The following is a 22,153-nucleotide window of genomic DNA, read 5'->3' as shown; positions in this document are numbered from 1 at the left end:
TTTTACAGAGAAAGGCACATCCGGCTACTACAAACCAATGATTGTATGCAGGAATAGGGCTCTTGAGAAACAATTTCTGCTACTGCTTGTAAAATTTCAGTAAAGCATCTCCCAAAAATACAACCCTCTCCCCACCAACCCCCGTCCCCCCAAACTGCTTGTTTAATGGGGAATTCTAAAGCTCAACTCCAGATTTCTTTATCGTACCTAAAATTGGTACTGGAAAAAATTGAGAGACCTTGAAATTTCACTGTATTAGGGTTTGACTTATGAGCCATTTTATTTTTCCTTGTGATTTTTGACAGAATAGTCTTTTCCTCTCCTGCTAGGCCATTTTCTGGGTGGTTTGTGCCCAGGGCACATTTGCAGGGCAAGATCCACTCAGGTCTAAGGAGCAGCCTCCTTGAAGATGGCCCCTGGGAGAGTGGAGAGGGGAGGACACCTCTTCCTTCCCCTCCCTCCTCTCCCCCACCTCCCTCCTCCCTCTGCCTCCTCCCTCCTCCCTCCCTCTCTTCCTGTCCAATACTGGCCAACTATACTGGCCAACTATGTGTTTTGCTAGAGGGAAACCTTGGTTTCTAAGGTAAATTTGAGGCGTGCCCTCAAAATTATTTCTTTGCATTTCTTTGAGGTTTTGGGAGTTGTCAGCCTTCCCCTACCGCGTCCCATACATGTGGGGCTCCAAGTCTTTGAAGCATTCTGTGCTCTGGGCAAGGCTTCTAGCTACAATTTTTTCACTAAAAACCCTCCTTCCCCTGCCTGAGAGCCAGCCTTCAGCCAGATGCGGCAGCAAAGGCAGCCCCATTCCAGGCAGTAGGCTTGGAGAATAGCATCTTTGTTAGCTGCATATACTGGAGCCCAGGGCAGGCCTCGGGCCCCTGCCTCTTGGCAGGGAGCTGCCGGGTGCTGCTATCCCATGGTTACCTCCTATACCTCCCCAGCTTCACTGCCCTAGGCAGGGTAATGGCAGGGTAACAGGGGCAGACCCAAGAAGCAGAAAGAGGGCCTTTTCTTAAGTCGAAAAGCTTTTGCCTTTTGTATTGCCTGCAGCATTTTAGAAAATTATAGGGTATTAGAGCTGAATAGTTTGATAGCAATGACCTGTAACTATTTGTGTGTTGTAGTATTATCTCTGCTGGTGGTTTTTAACTGGAAATCCGTGGAATCCTCCTCTCCTGTTCTTGGACAAGCTCAAGGAGGTGGGGAGCCACCAGGAGTCTGTGCTTGTGGGCATGTTTCTGTAGGAAGCTTTCATTAGATTCCCAAAAGAGTCCAAAGATCAGAAAAGGTGGGAAACTACGGGTTCAGTCCAAAATCCAGTTATTTGCTCTCCCCACCCCCAACACACAGACACACACACACACACACACACACAGACACACACACACACACACACACACACACAGGCACACACACACACACACACACACACACACACACACACACACAGAGTGAAACAAGGAAACTGAATCTAGAAGAGATGGTATGCCAGCCAGAGAAGTCCAGGGCTGGGGCTGGCATTCCTCAGTTAGTCTGAGCACAGGAGATGCCTGTCGGCCCCACCTCTGGAGGGCAAAACTGCTTTGAACATGCTCTCTGAGCACATCGGTCGGTAAGGGCACAGGACATCCACTTCAGGTAACTCCTATTGTCCCTCAGGACCGTCATCTCTCTATAAGATGACCCTGACTCATCTTTCTGTACATCTCGGCCAATGCAGCGCGTTGCTCAGAGTAAACACTCACTATATCTGTTGAAAGAGAGAAAACCTAGTGGTGAGCTATACAAGGAAGTCAGCTCAGTAGCTTTATGTGACCAGTTATTCAAGCTCAAGAATTAGGAGTCCTGGGGCCCGTGGGTGGCTCAGTTGATTTCAGTTCAGGTCATGATCTCGAAGCTCATGAGTTGAAGCCCCACGTCAGGCTCTGCACGGGCAGCATGAAACCTGCTTAGGATTCTGCCTCCCTCTCTTTCTGTCCCTCCCCTGTTTGCTGTCTCTCTCTCTCTCTCTCTCTCAAAATAAATAAAAAATGAACTTGAAAAGAATTATGAATCCGTTATTCTCCTACTCCCTTTTCCTCACCCCCATGACCTCAGTTCTTGGGGCGGTTGTTAGCAGCGGGAGGCAGCCCAGATTGTAAACCACTCTTTCCTTGCATGTCCCTTTGACAACTGGCCAATGATCTACAAATACAATGTCGGTGCTTCAGCAATGTGGTGATTTTATTTTTTTTATAAAGTAAGTAATTTATGTAAGGTTAAGAATTTCTCTTAATTTATCTGATTTGTAAACGTGGATAATATTTTAAAATTTTTGATAGCAATTATTTATAATTATAGGGAGGCCTAGGTCTTCATTGAGATTTGTTTACTGTTTGGCTGGGATATTGTAGAATGACAATAAATTGAGACAAGAGACAGTTGTTGAGTGCATATGACCTGTGGTCTGTACTAGGCTCAGGGGGGCTGGGTAAAAATGTTTCCATCTTGGTTATGAAGTTTATAAGGCCTGAAAGGTAAAGGATTTAAGTCACTTGGCAATGAGGGAAACATCAAAGAAGAGTAAAAATGTGTCAAATTAAGAGATACTTATTCCAAAAGGCTGAAGTTGGTCAGAGAAGCAAAAAAGTCTATTGAAGCTATGTCTGTCTAGCATGACTGTAGAAGAAACAGATGTGTTCTTTTTTAAAAGGTAGTTTCCTAATGCATAGGAAGATGAAAAGATATTCTAGAAAGAGCACTGTGGGAAGCCAGTGTGCAAGTACAAAATGCCAACATTTTATTGTTTTAATTTTGATAATTTTTTTTTTCCTAAAGAGTTTTTTAAAAAATTGACTGCTATGCCAGGGAAGTGTTGGGTGTATCACATGCATTATTTAACTCAATCCTCATGACAGGAAGCTGGTACTGTTGTTATACTTACTTTACAGGGGTTGCAAACTGAAATTTAGAGAACTGAAGTCATCTTGCTCAGGCCCATACGTCTGGGAGCCAGAATTCAAATACAGAGCTGGCTCTAAAGCCATATTGCCCAATGCCATAAGGAAACGATGAGGGTTGGAATGAAGGCATCACGGGTCAGAATGAAGGCAGACACGACTACGGGATGGCTGGGGCCAGGCTGGAGGACATTCAGTGCTGGGTCTTAGATAATGAGGAGACGAAACCTTGACCCAGGTTCTTAAAGTAAGCTGCCAAGGGTCTTCACTGAAGTGGGTGAGGAACGTCCCTGTCATGAGGCAGGGGTTCAACCCTTTCAAGGAGGTTTCTTCCAAGTCGGAGATTCTGTGATGGGACCGGGAACCTTCTGGCAGGACCGTGCCCTAAGGGCAAGTACATGCCTTCATCATCGTTACTGCTAGGGTCCCACAGAAGTGATGCCGGGAGCCACCCCATCTAACAACCCCGTGGCATGTTTCCACACTGAATGCGGAAGACTGTGTTTGTGGTGGAGGAGTGGATGGGCTGTTGGTGAAATCTATGTCAATGTTTTTTCAGGTCCAGCCCCCACTACATGTTAGCTTTGGAGGCAGACCTAAATGCGGCAGCGTTCTATAGTCGAAAGTGCACACGCTTCAGAACCCGCAACCCCAACCCTGGGCAAGGTACCTAACTGCCCTGAGTCCCCATTTTCTCATTTGTGAAAGAGCACATGTCTGCCTTATAGGACAACACCTTGCTCACTTTCCGAAAGTCTAATATGTGAAGGGCTTCACCACCAGATGACCTGGCACCTGCTGGTCCTGTCAGCCGCACCATCAGTGATCGTCGGCAGGGTCATGGTTTCATACTTGATAGAACTTGTCCATGCAGTCGGATCTGAACCTCAAACACCTCTTTCCTGGGAGAAACACTATGGGGAAAGTTCCATCAGTTTGAAATAAGAGGGAGCCCCCTTTCGTGGCTCCATCGGTTAAGCGGCAAACTCTTGAATTTGACCCAGGTCATGATCTCACGGTCATGAGATCAAGCCCTACGTCGGGCTCTGTGCTGAGTACAGAGGCTGCTTGGGATTTTCTCTCCCTCTCCCTCTGCCCCTCCTCCACTCATGTACAGACACTGTCTCAAAATGAAGAAATTAACATTTTTTTTTTTTAAAAAAGGACCTTAGTTCAAGGTCTAGCTCAAGCAGATGACTGAGGTCTTGTGAGCATTGATTGATTGGAATGCTATGAAAGTGACTTGTAACCCCAGAAAGCTTGACTGGACTATTAGAATAGTGAAATGCTATTATGCCTTGTCTTTGAAAAAAATTCAACTCAAAATTTTAAAACTCTTGGATTCACATGCATGGTCCTTTGCTAAAGTATTAGCAAGATCCAAGAAGGCTCCCTCTTTGAGGAGGGTCACTTTGCCTCTTTGGTTTTTGGTCTCTGAGACCCTCTCTTACTGGCTGCCATTAATGGTGGGCCGATTCTGGCCTTTTTCTTGCACTGGCACTGGGATGTCAGCCTGTCTGCTGAGTGCCTGAGCCCACAGCTGCCCAGAGCTGGAGCTGATTTGCTGGGCTGACTCACAGCATCTGGTTGAGACCAGTCGGGACGATATCTTTCTCCATCACAAGTGTCCACCCTGGGACTTACTCAGTGCTCACCACCTTGCCCAGTTCCTAGGTGTGGGTGGAACTTAGGTACAGTCGGTCCCTCCTTCTGAGGGGGTTCTTTTTCCAGAGAGGAGGTGATCATAACGCATTTGGGAACAACTGCGAGTTCTTCGGGACTGCCTGTCATTTAGAGCCACGTTGTTTGGCAACATGATAATTACTATGAAGCCCAAAGTAGAGGGAGTTGGGGGATGGTGGGCAGAGTTAGAGAAGGTTTATTATTGGTTATCTGGGGGATGTTCATGAAAACATTCATTAGTGCTGCTCAGGAGAAAGAAAACGGTGGCAGCCGAGCAGCCCAACCTGGCAGCTTCCCTGGGAAAGCCCTGCAATCAAAAAGAGCCTTGCCTCAGGGTAGAGCAGGATTACAGAAGGTCAGCAGGGTCAGCACAGCTGGCCAGAGTAGACATTGCCGCTCAGGGGACAGAAACGTGGCTTGGAAACGCAGGGACTGTGAGTCCAGCTCTTGTGTTTGCCGTTTAAGTTTGTGTTATTTATTTCTCTTTTTGTTACCTTAATTTTGGTCTTGAAAGGACCTCTGTCAGATATGTGAAGAATATTCACCAGCAGGCAACCAGGAAATTGGTCCTTGGAGACCTGCTCAGGGAGGCAGACCCTGACTTCAGGTTATCTTATAGTCTGGAAACCTGGGTCCTAATCTTAGTTTTGCAGGTGTTGTGCTCCTTGTATGCAAAGCGTGGTCAGGAAAGGCCCAAGCCTTTGGTATTTTCTTATTTACTCTTTTGTATCCCCACTATCTATTTAAGGTTTAACACATGGTAGCTGCAAAATCCATGAATCTTCCTCTAACTTGGGCATATCTCAACCTCTAGGGACATTGTAAGCTTCTAGGGAACTAATTGTAAAGTGGAGCTTGTGGGAGGGGGGCGGGGGAGGTGAGTGCGGATGAGGTCGACCTTCAGGAGTTGAAAAACTAAAGCATTAGAAGCACAGGCAGTGGTGGTGGATTTAATATGGATGCTTTTGAACAACTCAAAATCTCTAAAGGTGGGTCACAGGATTTGTATTTTTTTTTTAATTTCCTATCATGTTGAAGAATGTTTATTACAGTCTCGCATATAATAATAAAATATTTAGGAGCGCCTAGGTGTCTCAGTTGGTTAAGCATCCAACTCTTGATTTTGACTCAGGTCACGATCTCAGGGTCATGAGATTGAACCCCGTGTAGGCTCCATGCTGGGTGTGGAACCGCTTCAGATTCTCTGTGTCCCTCACAGAGCTAGAGCAAACAATTCTATAATTTGTATGGAACGAGAAAAGACCCTAAATAGCCAAAGTAATGTTGAAAAAGAAAACCAAAGCTAGAGGCATCACAATTCAGGACTACAAGCTGTATTACAAAGCTGTAATCATCAAGACAGTATGGTACTGACACAAAAACAGACACTTAGATCAGTGGAACAGAATAGAGAACCCAGAAATGGACCTACAAACGTATGGTCAATTAATCTTGGATAAAGGGAAGAGTATCCAATGGAAAAAAGACAGTCTCTTTAGCAAATGGTACTGGGAGAACTGGACAGCAACATGCAGAAGAATGAAACTGGACCACTTTCTTACACCATACACAAAAATAAACTCAAAATGGATGAAAGACTAAATGTAAGACAAGAAGCCATCAAAATCCAAGAGGAGAAAACAGGCAACAACCTCTTTGATCTTGGCCACAGCAATTTCTTACCTGACACATCTCTGAAGGCAAGGGAAATAAAAGCAAAAATGAACTATTGTGAGCTCATTAAGATAAAAAGCTTCTGCGCAGCAAATGAAACAATCAGCAAAACTAAAAGGCATCCTATGGAATGGGAGACGTATTTGCAAATGACATATCTAATCAAGGGTTATTATCCAAAATCTATAAAGAACTTATCAGACTCAACACCCAAAAAACAAATAATCCAGTGAAGGAATGAGCAGAAGACATGAATAGACATTTTTCTAAAGAAGACATCCAGATAGTTAACCGACACATGAAAAGATGCTCAACATCACTCATCATCAGAGAAATACTAAAGAAACCACAATAACTTACCACCTCACACCTGTCAGAATAGCTAAAATTAACAACTCGGGAAACAACAGATGTTGGCAAGAATGCGGAGAAAGAGGATCTCTTTTGCACTGTTGGTGGGAATGGAAACTGGTGCAACCCCTCTGGAGATGGGGCTTTTATATATATATATATATATATATATATATATATATATATATATATATACACACACACATATATATATTTATATTTATATTTTTTACATATATATATAAAATATATATTTTTTACATATATATTTTATATATATAATAAATATATTATATATATAATATAAAAAATATATATAATGGAATATTACTCAGCCACAAAAAAGAATTAAATCTTGCCATTTGTAACAACATGGATGGAGTATTGTGCTTAAGCGAAATAAGTCAGAGAAAAACGAAAGTACCATATGATTTCACTCATATATGGAATTTAACAAAACAAATGAGCAAAAAGCAAAAGAGAGAGAAAGAGAGGCAAACCAAGAAAGAGACTCTTAACTATAGAGAACAAACTGATGGTTACAGATGGGAGGTGGGCAGGGGCAATTGGTGAAATAGGTGATAGGGATTAAGAAATGTCCATTGACTTACGATAAAGAAGATGTGGTGTATATATAAATATACAGTGAATTATTACTCAGCAGTCAAAATGAATGAAATCTTGCCATTTGCCAAGAAACAAAACAGATGAACATAGGGGAAAGGAAGGAAAAATAAGATAAAAACAGAGAGGGAGACAGACCATAAGAGACTCTTAAATACAGAGAACAAACAGGGTTGCTGGAATGGTGTTGGGTGGGGGGGATGGGCTACATGGGTGATGGGGGTTAAGGAGGACGATTGTTAGAATGAGCACTGGGTGTTGTATGTAAGTGATAAATCACTGGCTTCTACTCCTGAAACAAATACTAACTTTATTTAAATAAGTAAATTATGTGAAATAAATCAATACATTAAAAAAAATACCATGAAGGAAAGCAAGTTTATATAATACATAATTCATGAACAGCTTATATACAGTTACCGAAAAGCAAAATGCAATACAAAAATGTATAGAACCAATTGTCAGGAATAAAATATTTAGTCCTCACAGGAAAAAAAAAAAGTTCTCTTTCCCTGTCCTCCTGCTCCTCCCCCCACCCTGCTTGGGCATGTGTGCTCTCTCTCAAAATAAATAAATAAAATCTTTACATATCTTCTTCTCAAGAAGAAATAGATAAATGCAATGGGATGCACAACCCGGAGGTGCAGGTAAATGCAGCAGCGCTACCTGTATAAATATTAATAAATCTGAAAAATATTCTTGGAGACCATAAAGTTGCAGAAAGATGTATGAGGTATGGCACTATTTATTTAAAGTTTAAAAGGTTCATATGTACATAATCGAAGCATATATATGTAGTAAGAATGTAAAGACCTGAATAGGGATGATAAGCAAGTTCAGGGTAGCAGTAACTTTAGGAGGGATGAAGAGAAATGGTTGGGGGCTTCAGTAAGTCCCTTCATGTGTATTTGTTTAAAAAGGAAGAGTCAAAAAAAAAAAGAGTTAAGAAAAACAGGTTGTAGCAGCAAACATGGAAAAGTTAAGATTTTTTTTCCCAAAAGAATGAATACATAATCATTCATGGTACTATTTTCTATAATTTTTCCGAGTGTTTAAAATATTTCATTATAAAATGACAAAAACAAAGCTCTCCTGGTAATTGGGATGCAGGCAGTCGGCCTTTGGGAATTCTTGCCTAGATGCTTCTAAGGACTACTCGGTTCTAAATGTGTTTGTGTGCGGAGAACTCTCCCCCAAGCACTTCTCTTATTCTTATAGATGACTGATGCCGATCCGCCTGTGACCAAAGTCCTGATGAGACACAGCCAGTTCTCCTGTTGGTGATGTTGGTGAAATACACCAACCTAACTCTACTTTGAGGACCTAGCCTACAAGGGCCTCTTCCCTGTTGTCTCTTTCTCACCTTTATTAAAGGAGATGTTCTGTCCTACAAGCTCCATAATCTTAGAGCTCTAACCTCCTGCCTTCCTGTCCCCAAGCTGCATTCATTTCAGAACACTTTTACTGACAATTCAGTGGTAGAATTTAGCATCCATGGGGATCCCAAGAGTTTTCATTTCCTACCCTAAGCATCGCCATTTGCAATCAGTTCTCCTATTGTTGTATCTGCTTTTGTAACTTCCTTTCTATACTAGAAGCGTCCCTAAAATTTAATCAGTAAGTGGCTCAGGGAATGTGAAGAAGGGAGAAGTGGCTCTAGCAGCAGGTGCTATGATGAACTTTGAAATTTAACTTAATTTTGTTATTATTTTTAAAGTTTATTTTAAAGATTTTCTTTTTTAACGTTTATTTTTGAGACAGAGAGAGAGATAAAGAGAGAGCATGCCCGCACGTGAGCAGGGGAGGGGCAGAAAGAGAGGGAGACAGAATCTGAAGCAGGCTCTGTGCTGTCAGCACAAAGCCCAGTGTAGGGCTTTAACCCATAAACTATGAGATCATGACCTGAGCCGAAGTCTGATGCTCAACGACTGAGCCACCCAGGTGTCCCAAGTCTATTTGGTTTATTTTGAGAGAGAGAGAGAGAGAGAGAGAGAGGGGCAGGGCGAGAGGGAGAGAGAGAAGCCCAAGTAGGCTCCGTGCTGTCAGCTCAGCAGATTCCGATGCAGGACTCGATCCCACAACTGTGAGATCATGACCTGAGCCAAAATCAACAGTCAGACACTTAACTGACTGAGCCACCCAGGCACCCCTAATTTTGTTATTATTTTTAACGTAGTCTGTAGTGGTAGTTCTAAACCAAGGATGGTTCTTCCCACTCCTGACAGGGACATTTGACAGTGTCTGAAGACCTTTCCAGTTTTTGAAACTAGGGGGGCACTACTACCATTCATTGGGTAGAGGCTAGGGATGCTGCTAAACACCCAGTAATGCACAGAAAATCCCCACCCCCATAATAAAGAATTATCCAGTCCAAAATGTCAATAGTGCCAAGATTGAAAAAAAACCCTGGAATATCCCCTATCAATGAGGGAGAGTGGCTGGGGCTGCAGCTCCGTTAGAGTGGGGACCGTGGAACCAGGGACGTAGGAGTCCCTGTGAGTATGTGTGTAGACCATTCCTGTATCGTCTTCACGGCATGCTGTGGGTTAGGGATTCAGTGGTGTTGAACATGGAGGATGAGAAGAGATTAAGGAGAAACTGGAGAGGAACACAGAGTCCGGGTGGTTGGAGAGGGCAGAAGGAAGCTGCCTCTGATGTCTTTGAACTTGGCACCTTGCTATAAATAGCACCCTCATGCTACAGAAATAGAGGATATAGTGTATTTTAAAATATTTTCCATGAAAAATGAGGTAGGTAGTTACGGTGTTGGCCCCCAGTGAGTGGTGCTGTCCTTCGCCCACACTTGTTTGTGTTGTGATTTTGCCATTCCTCTTGTCGAGAGGTGGAGTCTGTTTTTCCATCCCATGTGTCTGAGCTGGCCTCACCACTTGCCTTGACCAAAAGAATGCGGAGGGCGTGATGATGTGTGACTGCTGAGGCCATTCAGGTTTGGTTTTCTCCCCGTTAGGACACCTCTGCCGTCATGGGAGGGATCTCGGCCTGACACAGTCTCTGGGGAAAGGGTCCGGCCATTCGGCTGGCCTGGCCCCGTGTCGCTCCCAGCCAACCTTCCAGCACAGTGGACTCAGATGAAACCAGCTTGTCTGCCCAGCCAACCCATGGAATAGTGAGGAATAATAAAGTGTACTTATGTTAAGCCACTGAACTTTGGGCTAGTTTGCTACACAGCAAGAGATAACTGGACACTCTATATAAATGGCTTCATTTGAAGCAGCAGATGATACATTTGCCTTAGGATGTTGTGTACCTGTCAGATCACGCTTCAGAGAAACTGAGTTCTTCCTCCTTTGTGTCTCGTAGCACTTCTCAGAACTTCTGGATGAGTTTTCCCAGAACGTCTTGGGTCAGCTCCTTAATGACCCTTTCCTCTCCGAGAAGAGTGTGTCGATGGAGGTGGAACCGTCCCCAACATCCCCGGCGCCTCTCATCCAGGCTGAGCACAGCTACTCCCTGTGTGAGGAGCCTCGGGCCCAGTCACCGTTCACCCACGTTGCCACCGGTGACAGCTTCAATGACGGTAAGCTCAGGGCAGGGGAAATACTGGGACCTTGGGACCTTTGACTCGGAGCTCCTCGGGGGTGTGGAGTGTGCGTTACGCTATTGTCAGCACTCACGTTAGCCGCATACCTACTCCACAGAAAGCCTGGGGCTTGGGCTGTGGGGAAATGCAGAGTCACGGGATGCTTTCCCCACCCCTGGCCGTGTGCTCTGGGAACTTGCTATAACGAATGCCAGTAGTTGCTTTCTTTGACCCCGTGGATTGGGCAGCAGAACATCCTTTTGCAAATCAAGGTTGGCCTGTTTGGTTGGTAATTCTGGTAACTCCAATGGCTTAAGGGATCGTGTCATTTTTTTCTGAGAAAGAATTTTTATGACCGCTCTTCTCCACACAAGCTTCTTGGTCCTCCTCTTAACCCATATTCAGCATGTTCCCTTGACCACATACATGTATACGAGATCTTGGCGAGCATTCCTAGGTCACCTAGCATTCCTGGTGACCCTTTCATGCCCATCGTCAATGCCATCAGTATGGTATTTGTTGAAGATCTAGTTTTCTTGGCTTTAGAGTGTCAAGCTGTTTGACCATGTGTCTGTAAAGTGACTTTCTTCCAGATCTGAATTCCTTTATTACATATTATCAGTGCCTTAAATTGTAGCTATTGATTCACCTGGCAGTTCTTGAGTTCACATGCTAGACATTGGAGGAAATAGAAATAAAAAATGAGCACATTGTTCTCATAGAACCTACCACGTGGGGAACATTAGAAATGTACACAACTGACTATAAAAATGGAGAATATATGCTAAGGGTGGTGGTTAAGGTTATGTCCTCTGCAGTCAGACCTCAGTTTAAGTTCTATTTCAGTGACTACTTGTGGGCCAACTACTTAACTTCCTCATGTGTAAAAGTAGGATAAAAGCAGCATCTATTTCATGTCTTGTAAAGATTAAACATCAGAATATATGCCAGTGCCTAGCCCAGGATATCGTTCTTAGCTGCTAATACTAAGGATATTGTTCTCAGCCGCTGTTGCAATCATTCTTATTTCAAACCAGGAACTGTAAGAGGATGGCAGGGCTTTAGATGATCAGGAAAGTTTGGGGGAGGATTTCTTAACTTCCCAAGCTGTGACCTACAATGAAATGTGATATTGGGTTTCTAGCCATCAATATTCACTTTTGTTCATATTCATTCCCTATTGCAAAATCTCAGATAGTCCTCCATTGTTCTATAGAATGAAGCTGACCTCACAGCATAGCTTTCAAAGCCTTTGTGGGCTGATCCTACCTCCTTTCCCCACCTTGTCCCGTCTCTCCCTGTCTGTGTGCCTCTGGCACTGACTTTTCCACTCCACGACTTTTCTTACACTGTTTTCTTTATTCTGGGTTCCCATTACCTTTGTCAGCCCCACCAGTCAAATTCCCACCTACCCATCAAGACCCAACTCAGTGTCATCCGGTGCCAGACTCTCCCATCTGGAAGCTGTCACCCATTATGTTTTCACAGCACTGCTTCTGTGTGTTTATTTGTTTTGGTTTTGCCGTTTGTCTAGAGACTATTACATGTGTCCTTATATTCCAGCCGTTATTTATTTTTCTATTCTCTTCTCTGTTTTGAGCTGGTTTGTGAGCAAGTATGATTATGTGTTCCTGGTACCTAGCACTGTGCTTGGCACTTTGATGGTATCTGATAAACAGTTATTTCACTGAGTTAATTGTACAGTAAGTGGTTAAGGGAGAAGGTATAGAAAAGACTGAAGCACATTCCTAACCTCTGGTGACGGCATCAGGGAAGACACCTGCTCTGCTGTCCCCTACACTGCTTGCTCTCTGACTATGCACATACACTGGGCTGCATGCATTTGATCAGGTGGTGTTTCTTGGCCTTTCGCAGCTGTCTTGTACAGGGGCAAACACAGTGCCAAGTAGGAGTAGATATTTTATAAATGCTTTATGATTCACTCTTAAAATTCACTTCAAAGCGATTTATTGAGTACCTACCTTGTACTTAACCTGCGAGGCGCTGTTCTAAGCACTGAGGGTAAAAAGTGAACACAATTACAAAGGTCTCTGCCTTCATGGAGTTTACGTTCTAGGAGGTAGGGGTGACGGAAAATAAGAAAAAGAAAAAAGTAAAATATATGGCTTATTCGATGGTGATCAGTGATATACGGAAAAAGAAATCAGAAAAATGGATAGGGACTTGCTGAAGGACGTGGGCGGGCATCTTAGTCTATTCAGGCTGCTGTAACAAAAATATTACATGGCTTATAAACAACAAAAAATACTTTCTTATGGTTCTAGAGCCTGGAAGTCCCAGATTAGGGTGCCAGCATGGGTGGATGAGAGCCCTCTCCAGTTGCAGACTTCCTGTTGTATGCTTACATGACGGAAGGGATGAGGGAGCGCTGACGGGTCTCTTATTAATAAAGGCCCTGTTTCCATTCATGAGGACTCCACCCTCATATGACATAAGCACTTCCCAAAGGCCCCTCTCCTGATAACATCACACTGGGCATTAGGATTTCAACATGAGAATTTGGGGGGACACAAGCATTCCCACCATAACGGGGGATGACGAATTGAAATCCTAAACAGGATAGACCGAGAAGGACCATCTTTGAAGGTAATGTTTGAGTAAAGGTCAGCAGATGAGGAAAAGAACTAGCTGTCTCAGGAAGATGCTTCTAGGCAGAGGAAACATCAAGTGCAGAGGGCAGAGGCTGTGTGGCTGGAGTGATAACAATAGGGCCACCTTGTATTATATTTAGATGATTATATAATTGTGGAGTGGTCAGCCGTTCTGCAGCCTTGCTGTTCTAGAACATGCAGATTAGAGAAGGCCTAAATAATCTAGGCGGACCCACTTGCCCCTTCAATTCCACGTATGTTTGCGGAACACCCACTGTGGGTCAGACACTGTCCTCGATAATTGCAATACGCAATAGTGAAACTTAGATCCCGCCTGCAAGTAGCTCAGACTCTAGTGAAAATTCCATGTACCCCAATACTTGACCAGGCAGAATGGAAATGTCCCAAGAGGAAATTAAGCTGTAGAAGTTCAGAGCAGAGAAGGCACACCCAGAGAAGATCATAGGAAATGTACCATGAATGAGACAGAGTTTATTTGGGCCTTGAAGCATTGGGTGGAGTTGGAACAGTGGCTGGAGGGAAGCAGACAGAGGCCCGAAGGCTGGAACATTGATTCTTCTAAAACAAGATCTCTAGTGAAATGGTTGCAAATAAGTACGTTTCCAAAGGTGCCTTCTCTTTCTCTTCCATGATGAAACAATTTCTTTGTATTTTAATTGCAATCAATATAGATGCAACCCAGGGGAACTCAGGGGTGCCATCGATGCTAATAGTTGAGTGTTAGGGAAAAAGAAGCAGTGAATCTCTTCTGGGAAGGCTTTCTTATCATTAGACCCAAGCACACTCCATTCAGTTCCCTCACCTTGTGCCTTCTTCTATGTATAGATCCTGTGCTGCTATAGGCTTTGCTAGTAATTTGCTGAGAACAGGTGTAGTGGGTCAGATATAGCTTGCAAAGGGTCTCTGATCCACCGTTCATGTTCAAATATCGGGATTTCTCCGAGTTAAAACCACCTTCCTATGCCAGTAAAAGCATGAACAAGGAGGGTAACCATTTGGGCGGTGTGAAAACAAAGTTAGACAGTGTACATGAGTAGATGGGGCACTTTCCCCGGAAAGCTTTGTCTACATCTTAGCATCCAGTATTTTTCTGAGTTTGGTGTAGACAGACAGATGTTTGGGAACAGAATTATTTTATTCATTTGAAACCCCGTTTGCATCCACCTTGAGGGAGGATCAGCCCCAAGGTTCCTTCTTGCAGCACGTGTTCTGCCCAACAGAGCCCCTTCCTGTTGGAAAAGGGTGGTAGTTCTTTAGGAAGTGTGTAAGAAGGCGGCATTTAAAAATTGCTGTTCACATTAAATTTAATATTCTTTTTCTCTCGCTTTGGGAAAACAGCTTAAGCAAAAGTAGGAGTCCTTGTTTCTAGTGATGGATAGCCAGTTGTTTCATTATATCTGGGAAAGCCAGTGATTCAGATCTCCTTGTCCAATTTTACTTAGATTAAGTGGAATTCCTCTGTAGTTGCTGCTAAGCCTAAAAGAAGATGATGAACAATTGGAGTAGACCGTCTCCTACTTTATTAGGATTTTTCTCTGTCTTTTCCTCTGTCTTTATCCTCTCTTCCTCTCTCTCCCACTTCTTTCTTTTCCTTTGTCCTTCCTTGTTCTCTCCCTGCTGTTTCTTCTCCCCCACCCTCCCTCCTTAAACCCCAGACCAGTGACATAGGGCATATTAGGTGCTCTTATCGTCTTAACTTTTCATGGACCTGAATGGACTGTAGACCCCTAAAATGATATACAACATTTTGGGCTGTCCACATTTGTCATTTTTTTCTGCTGAGAACATCTATAACTTTTTTTTTAGATCCTCAAGAGTCTGTGACTGCCACCCTCACAGCACCCCTCCTCCCCCTCCCCATCCCCCCCCCTGCCCCCTGCAAAGAGAGGTTGAGAAACACTGGTCTAAGATTACATAGGAGTCATCTATCTTCAGGACTGAATATGACTGTAGACTTCTTTCTCTGAAACACTAGAGCTAAAAAACTCATGTGGCCTCAGCAACCGCAGGATCCAGACGTCAGAGTGTGGGCTCAGCCTTCAAAACCACCAGAAAGATATTCTGCCCCCAGCTCATTCATTTCTCCCCATGATTAAGGCTGTTAACCAGATGCCAGGCAGGGTTTTCTGTTCTACAAAAACAGAGAGAGAGAGAGAGAGAGAGAGAGAGAGAACGAGAAGGTTATAAAAAGATAAGCAGAAACATCCAAGTAAAATGTCTGTGGATATTTCTATACGGGGATTGAGGGAAAAAAGCTTATATTTGAATGACCAAGTCCTGTGCCTCACCACATGGAAGGTATCTTCACAAGTTATTCTATTTTAGTCATGTTCCTTTGTAATTAACTTGGGAAGCTATGTATTCATTTGCTTTGTTCTTTAATTTCAGTCTTCTTCCTGAAGAAGAAGCTTAGTAGAGCCGGAGTAAAGCTCTTCAGGGTGAGCTAGACAAGGGCACTACCCTTCCAGACGATAGAGGAACAAAATTAGAACCTACGTAAAATATCAACAGATTCAGCATAAAATACACTAGTATAGGAGTGATCTAATACAATATTTACACCACGCACAAGCCAAGGTAACTTTATTTTGGGTGGAATAAGGGATTGCAACTGTGGCCATTCCAGGTTCTACAGGGGGTGGGACTAGGAACATAAATAATAATTAATCTTCCTTCCGATTAAGCCAGCTGGGCTTTTAGTGCTAGCAGAGGCGAAGGATGGCTAGGTAAGCCGGCTTAGTACAGATACCCTAAATTTACGGCGCTGTTTTCACAGGTGGGAATGAAAACAATAGTCTGCGAGCTAAAGATGAGCAGTGCTGCCGGTAAATGGGAAGCCTGGTGGAAGCCAAGATTCGGGGTTTGGGGAGAAACAGATATTTAGGAAAGTGGGGTGGTGTTTGGGGGAAGGCTTGAAGAAGAAACTAATGTCTCGTGGCTGATGATGCCAGAGCACGGACAGCGGGCCTAGACGTGGATCATTAATGCAGGGGGAGAAGGAAAGGCATATAACATGCATGGCAAAGAAATCATGGATTTTGAAATAATTAGATGAAGCCCAGAGCAGGATTGACACACGGTCCAGTAGGTGGAGTAGAGGGGATAGAGGAGTCATAGGTGACTTGGGTTTCCAGTCGGCAGTGTTGGAGATATCTTGATGTTGAAATGCTCCAAGGAGGTGAGACCTGAAAGTCACAGAAAGACCACAAACAGCTGTATCTTTATCACATTTACTTTGAGCTACAAACAAGAGCGTCAGTCAGTCAGAGCCACCATCATAGAGGGTGTAGATTCAAGGGTAGAAAAGGAAGACTTGTCGCTCATCTCCCCACAGAGAGTAACTGGGTCCTCTGATGTGGGTGGGCTGGAGACTCAGAGGTGGTGGGGCTGCTCTCTCTGAGTCTGATGCCTGAGCTCATGGTATATGTCCTTTGGCTATTCGTCACCTTTTTGGGTATTGCCTTTACTTTCTTTGTCTAACAGGCAAGGAGGATAATGATGCCCCCCGCAACCTTTAAATTTTTTTTTAAATATTTATTTACTATTTTTGAGAGAGAGAGAAGAGACAGAGACAGAGAGAGAGAGAGAGAGCATGAGCAGGGGAGAGGCAGAGAGAAGGAGACACAGAATCCAAAGCAGGTTCCAGGCTCCGAGGTGTTGGCACAGAGCCCGATGCGGGGCTCAAACTTGCGAACTGTGAGATCATGACCTGAGCCGAAGTCCAACCCTCAACCAACTAAGACGTCCAGGCACCCCACAGAGGTCCTTCTAATACATGAAAACATTTAGAACAGTGCCTGGCACGTTTTGGCTATTGTTCGTTGGTCTTAAACTGGGAATCTTTACCTCAGGAACACTGGATTCAAATTTTATATAAACCCAGGTGAGAATATAGCAAGAACCAGTGTTGCACCTTTTGCAGTAGCCAATTATGGGCTCAAAACACGTTAAGGGAATAATAATCACTTTTGGCTAGAGACCCATTTAATCACTGATCTGTTGTAAAGCAATATCCTGGAGTGGCAAGGAGAACAGCCTGTGAATCCCAGGTCTGATGCACACCTGCTGGGTAACTTTAGGTGAGTTATTTGATCCCTTAGCTTCCTTGTCTATAAAATGTGGGTAGTAGTAAGTAGTGCATGCCTTACCTGGTTACTCTTCGGATTAACATATGTAAAGCTCTGACAACAATACGTAGCATATAGTAAACACCCACAGTTAAGTGTTTGCTATTTTTACTCTTTTCAACACCTCACCATGTCACTCATGACTGACAGTTATTTCAGGGTTAAGGCTGTCACGGAGGGGACCATGGGCAGACAGGCCACCAACTTTCATTCAAACATGTGGCGGGCTGTATAGTTTAACGTGATTCTGAAGGCACCTGGGTGGCTCAGTCGGTTAAGCGTCCGACTTCGGCTCAAGTCATGATCTCACCATCATGAGTTCCAGCCCCGTGTCGGGCTCTGTGCTGACAGCTTAGAGCCTGGAGCCTGCTTCCAATTCTGTGTCTCCCTCTCTCTCTCTCTCTCTATCTCTCTCTCTCTCTCTGCCCCTCTCCCACTCACGCTCTGGGTCTTTCTCAAAAATAAACAACCATTAACATGATTCTGACACACTTGACTCAATTCTTGCCTTTCTCCCAGCCTCCAGAACCCAGCCTTAGCATTTTCTCCTTTAAGAGATTTTTACATCAAAAAGCAGTCAAGATTTGCCAGCTTCTTTGAAAAATTTTGAAGAGCAAGCACAGTTATCAAATGCCGAAAGATTTAGATGAGGTGTACTTTAATTTACAAAAATTTCCTTTTCAACGTTAGTCATGTCATATCAATAGCAAATGGATATATATGTGCATGTATCATATAAGTGGGATTTGCCCCACGTGATTTCTCTTTTTAAGAATATATATGCGGGGTGCCTGGGTGGCTTGGTCGGTTAAGCGTCCGACTTCGGCTCAGGTCATGATCTCACGGCCCGTGAGTTCGAGCCCCACGTCAGGCTCTGTGCTGACAGCTCAGAGCCTGGAGCCTGCTTTGGATTCTGTGTCTCCCTCTCTCTCTATCCCTCCCCTGTTCATGCTCTGTCTCAAAAATAAGTAAACGTTGAAAAAAAATTAAAAAAAAAAGAATATATATGCATACGTATTATATATACATATGTGTATATCTTTTTTCTCCCCCTTCCCAAGGAATCAACATCTAATCAATACTGTAATTTCTGCAGTATATATGGAAGTGATTGAGGATGTACATTGTAGTGTTGCCTCTGTGTTGGCTCTGATGTAGTGTCTTTTCTGGCCCCTCCGTGCACCCTGCTGTGGGTACTCAGAGTCTGGCCCCATTTCCCATGGCAGTTCCATTTTGTCCTTGGATGGGAAGGACTTGCTCACCACCAGCAGACAGTGGCTTATTTTTATTTTCTGGCTGATAGCTAAGTGGTGATGCTGAGGAATCATGCCAGTTGAGTTTGACCTTTGACAGGAAGCCATTTAAATAAAATCAGATGATATGGGGGCTATTGGTCTTATTCCCCACAGTATGCATTACTGACCTTATTGGGTGATTTTTCCTTGTGAAATGAAACTTAAAAGGTGTGTAAACACCATTTAGGAAAAAAAAAATTTTCCCTCAATATCTGAGCTTCAGGTTTTAGAAATTAAAGGGTGTCAAGTATACTGACTTTTGTTTTTGTAGTTTAGCCAATAACTCAAACATCTAAGGATAATTCCAGTTCTAAGCCATGGTGGCTCTACTGATCTTTTTGACCCAAAAATAAAACCATAAAAATAAGGTAATGTGGAAAATTGTAATACATGTTCTATTCACGCCCTTTCACTCTATCCTTTATTTACCTTCTACCTCATAGGTTACATTTGTCATTTTGTTTTCTCTGATTTGATATTTATTTCCGATGAGGAACAGAGTATAAGCCCAAACTTAGTAGTTTAGGATGAAAACTCTTTTCTCTGATGTCAACTACCACTGGACTGCTATTCTCACCAAACTTCTTACTGGCTGACTTTCTTCATATGAAGCCATTTATTTTATGATGTAACCGGTAGATCTAATCAGTCAATCTACAAACATATTGATATGGTCACAAGTGATGGTTAAGAGGAATTATTATGGCAAGTAGGTGCAGCTATTTTGTTGCAATAGGTTCTGATATAATGGATTTAATTTCTTGCGTATACATTCAGCTATATCGTATCAGCCAGCTATACTGCTGCATAACAAGAACCATTAGCTTTAACAACAGTCACTTATTATAGCTCATATGTCTATGCCTTGGCTGGAGGCTGGGTACTTTGGGTGGGGGACAGGTGAGTGATTTTGCTAGTTTCAGCCAGATTCACTCACATATTTAAGGCTGAGTGTTGGCTGATCTTGGTCAGTCTCATTTGGGGGGGCAAACTCTGTTTCACATGTCTGCCCCCCTTCTTCTGGGGTCAGTAGATCGTTCTGGCACATCCTTTTCATTAAGATGGCAGTAGTACAAGTGTGTAAATACAGTTGTGCAAGTGCATTTCAAGACTCTACTCACATTAGGAAGCTAACATCCCTTTGGCCAAAGCAGTCATATGGCCAGTCCAAGGTGGGGATTAGTTCACAGTGGGAAGGTACTGCAAAATTACATGGCAGTGGAGGGGTGAGTGAAGAGTTGAAGCCAATTATGCAATTTATAACATATATGAAAGTACTCTTTGACCCTTGTTGAGTCAAGGGACTCTGAATAGGCCCCTTGAGCCACTTGGGCTTCTATCTAATAGTTATCATCGCAAGGCATAAAGTTGAACATGTAGAAACAGGCCATGTCAATGCATGATTATCCAGGCACAGGATATTCCAGTACAGAAAATTTAGAAATAGTATATAATGTAAAGAAATAAAACATCCATTCACGTTCTGAATTATTCTCCAGAGAGAATTTTACTATTTTGACACATTTCCTTTCAGTCTTTTTTTTTTTCTGTCACTTTCTTCATTAATAGTATATAAATTTATATACAGATTTTTAAAAATATTCTATAATAAGTCTTTCTTTGCCTTGTCATTAAAAAGTTTATATGTGTAATATTACTGGCCACATAAATGTTCCACGTATAGTTGCATCATAATTCGTTCACCTTGCCCTTGTTCTTTACTGTTTTGGTTATTTTCAGTGTTCTGTGACTATAAATAATGCTACAATAATCAGATCTGTGCACAGGACTTTATTTACATTTTTAGTTGTTTCTTTAATGAAAAGACTCCAGGTCGGGAGTGCAGAGACCGGGTTCTGCCACTGATTTGCTGTGTGATCTAGACCTGTGTGTCAGTTTCCTCGTTATAAAATTATGTATCTGAGCTTGATGGCCTTAAACTTCTTTCCAACTCAAAAACCATCCGTAAGTTAGAATAATAAACTTCTTGTCAATACTACCCAAAGCAACCTACATATTCAATGCAATCCCTATCAAAATAACACCAGCATTCTTCACAAAGCTAGAACAAATAATCCTAAAATTTGTATGGAACCACAAAAGACCCCAAATAGCCAAAGCTATTGGAATCTTGAAAAAGAAAACCAAAGCAGGAGGTATCACAATCCCGGACTTCAAGCTATACTACAAAGCTGTAATCATCAAGACAGTATGGTACTGGCACAAGAACAGACACTCAGATCAATGGAACAGAAGAGAGAACCCAGAAATGGACCCACAAACATATGGCCAACTAATCTTTGACAAAGCAAGAAAGAATATCCGATGAAATAAAGACAGTCTTTTCAGCAAGTGGTGCTGGGAAAACTGGACAGCAACATGCAGAAGAATGAACCTGGACCACTTTCTTACACCACACACAAAAATAAACTCAAAATGGATGAAAGACCTCAATGTAAGACAGGAAGACATCAAAATCCTCGAGGAGAAAGCAGGCAAAAACCTCTTTGATCTTGGCCGCAGCAACTTCTTACTCAACACATCTCCAGAGGCAAGGGAAACAAAAGCAAAAATGAACTATTGGAACCTCATCAAAATAAAAAGCTTCTGCACAGCAAAGGAAACAATCAGCAAAACTAAAAGGTAACCGACAGAACGGGAGAAGATATTTGCAGACGACATATCAGATAAAGGGTTAGTATCCAAAGTCTATAAAGAACTTATCAAACTTAACAAATAAAACTCAAAAAAACAAATAATCCAGTGAAGAAATAGGCAAAAGACATGAATAGACACTTCTCAAAGACATCCAGATGGCCAACCGACACATGAAAAAATGCTCAATATCACTCATCATCAGGGAAATACAAATCAAAACCACAATGAGAGATACCACCTCACACCTGTCAGAATGGCTAACATTAACAACTCAGGCAACAACAGATGTCGGTGAGGATGCGGAGAGAGGATCTCTTTTGCATTGTTGGTGGGAATGCAAGCTGGTGCAGCCACTCTGGAAAACAGTGTGGAGGTTCCTCAAAAAACTAAAAATAGAACTACCCTAGGACCCAGCAATTGCACTACAAGGCATTTATCCACGAGATACAGGTGTGCTGTTTCGAAGGGACACATTCACTCCCATGTTTATAGCAGCACTATCAACAATAGCCAAAGTACGGAAAGAGACCAAATGTTCATCGATGGATGAATGGATAAAGAAGATATATGGTGTGTGTATATATATATGATGTATATGTATATATATGATGTGTATATATATATGTGT

At 42.9% G+C, this 22,153-nt stretch overlaps 1 protein-coding gene across 1 annotated transcript in view; it reads left to right on the top strand.

Moving 5' to 3' along the window:
• CREB3L2 (cAMP responsive element binding protein 3 like 2) overlaps positions 1 to 22,153 on the top strand; it is a 117,561-nt gene that overhangs the window by 62,050 nt on the left and 33,358 nt on the right. Inside the window, exon 2 of the mRNA XM_047095785.1 lies at positions 10,593 to 10,809. Coding sequence (XP_046951741.1) covers positions 10,593 to 10,809 — 217 coding nt within the window. The remainder of the gene's footprint in view (positions 1 to 10,592; positions 10,810 to 22,153) is intronic.

The sequence above is a fragment of the Lynx rufus genome, unplaced genomic scaffold (genome assembly GCF_022079265.1).
Source record: "Lynx rufus isolate CCGP_SWC_20201006 ecotype Redwood Valley unplaced genomic scaffold, mLynRuf1.p SCAF_4, whole genome shotgun sequence".
Lineage (NCBI taxonomy): Eukaryota > Metazoa > Chordata > Mammalia > Carnivora > Felidae > Lynx > Lynx rufus.
The sequence above is the reverse complement of the archived record's forward strand: the minus strand, read 5'-3'. Positions and strand labels throughout refer to the sequence as shown.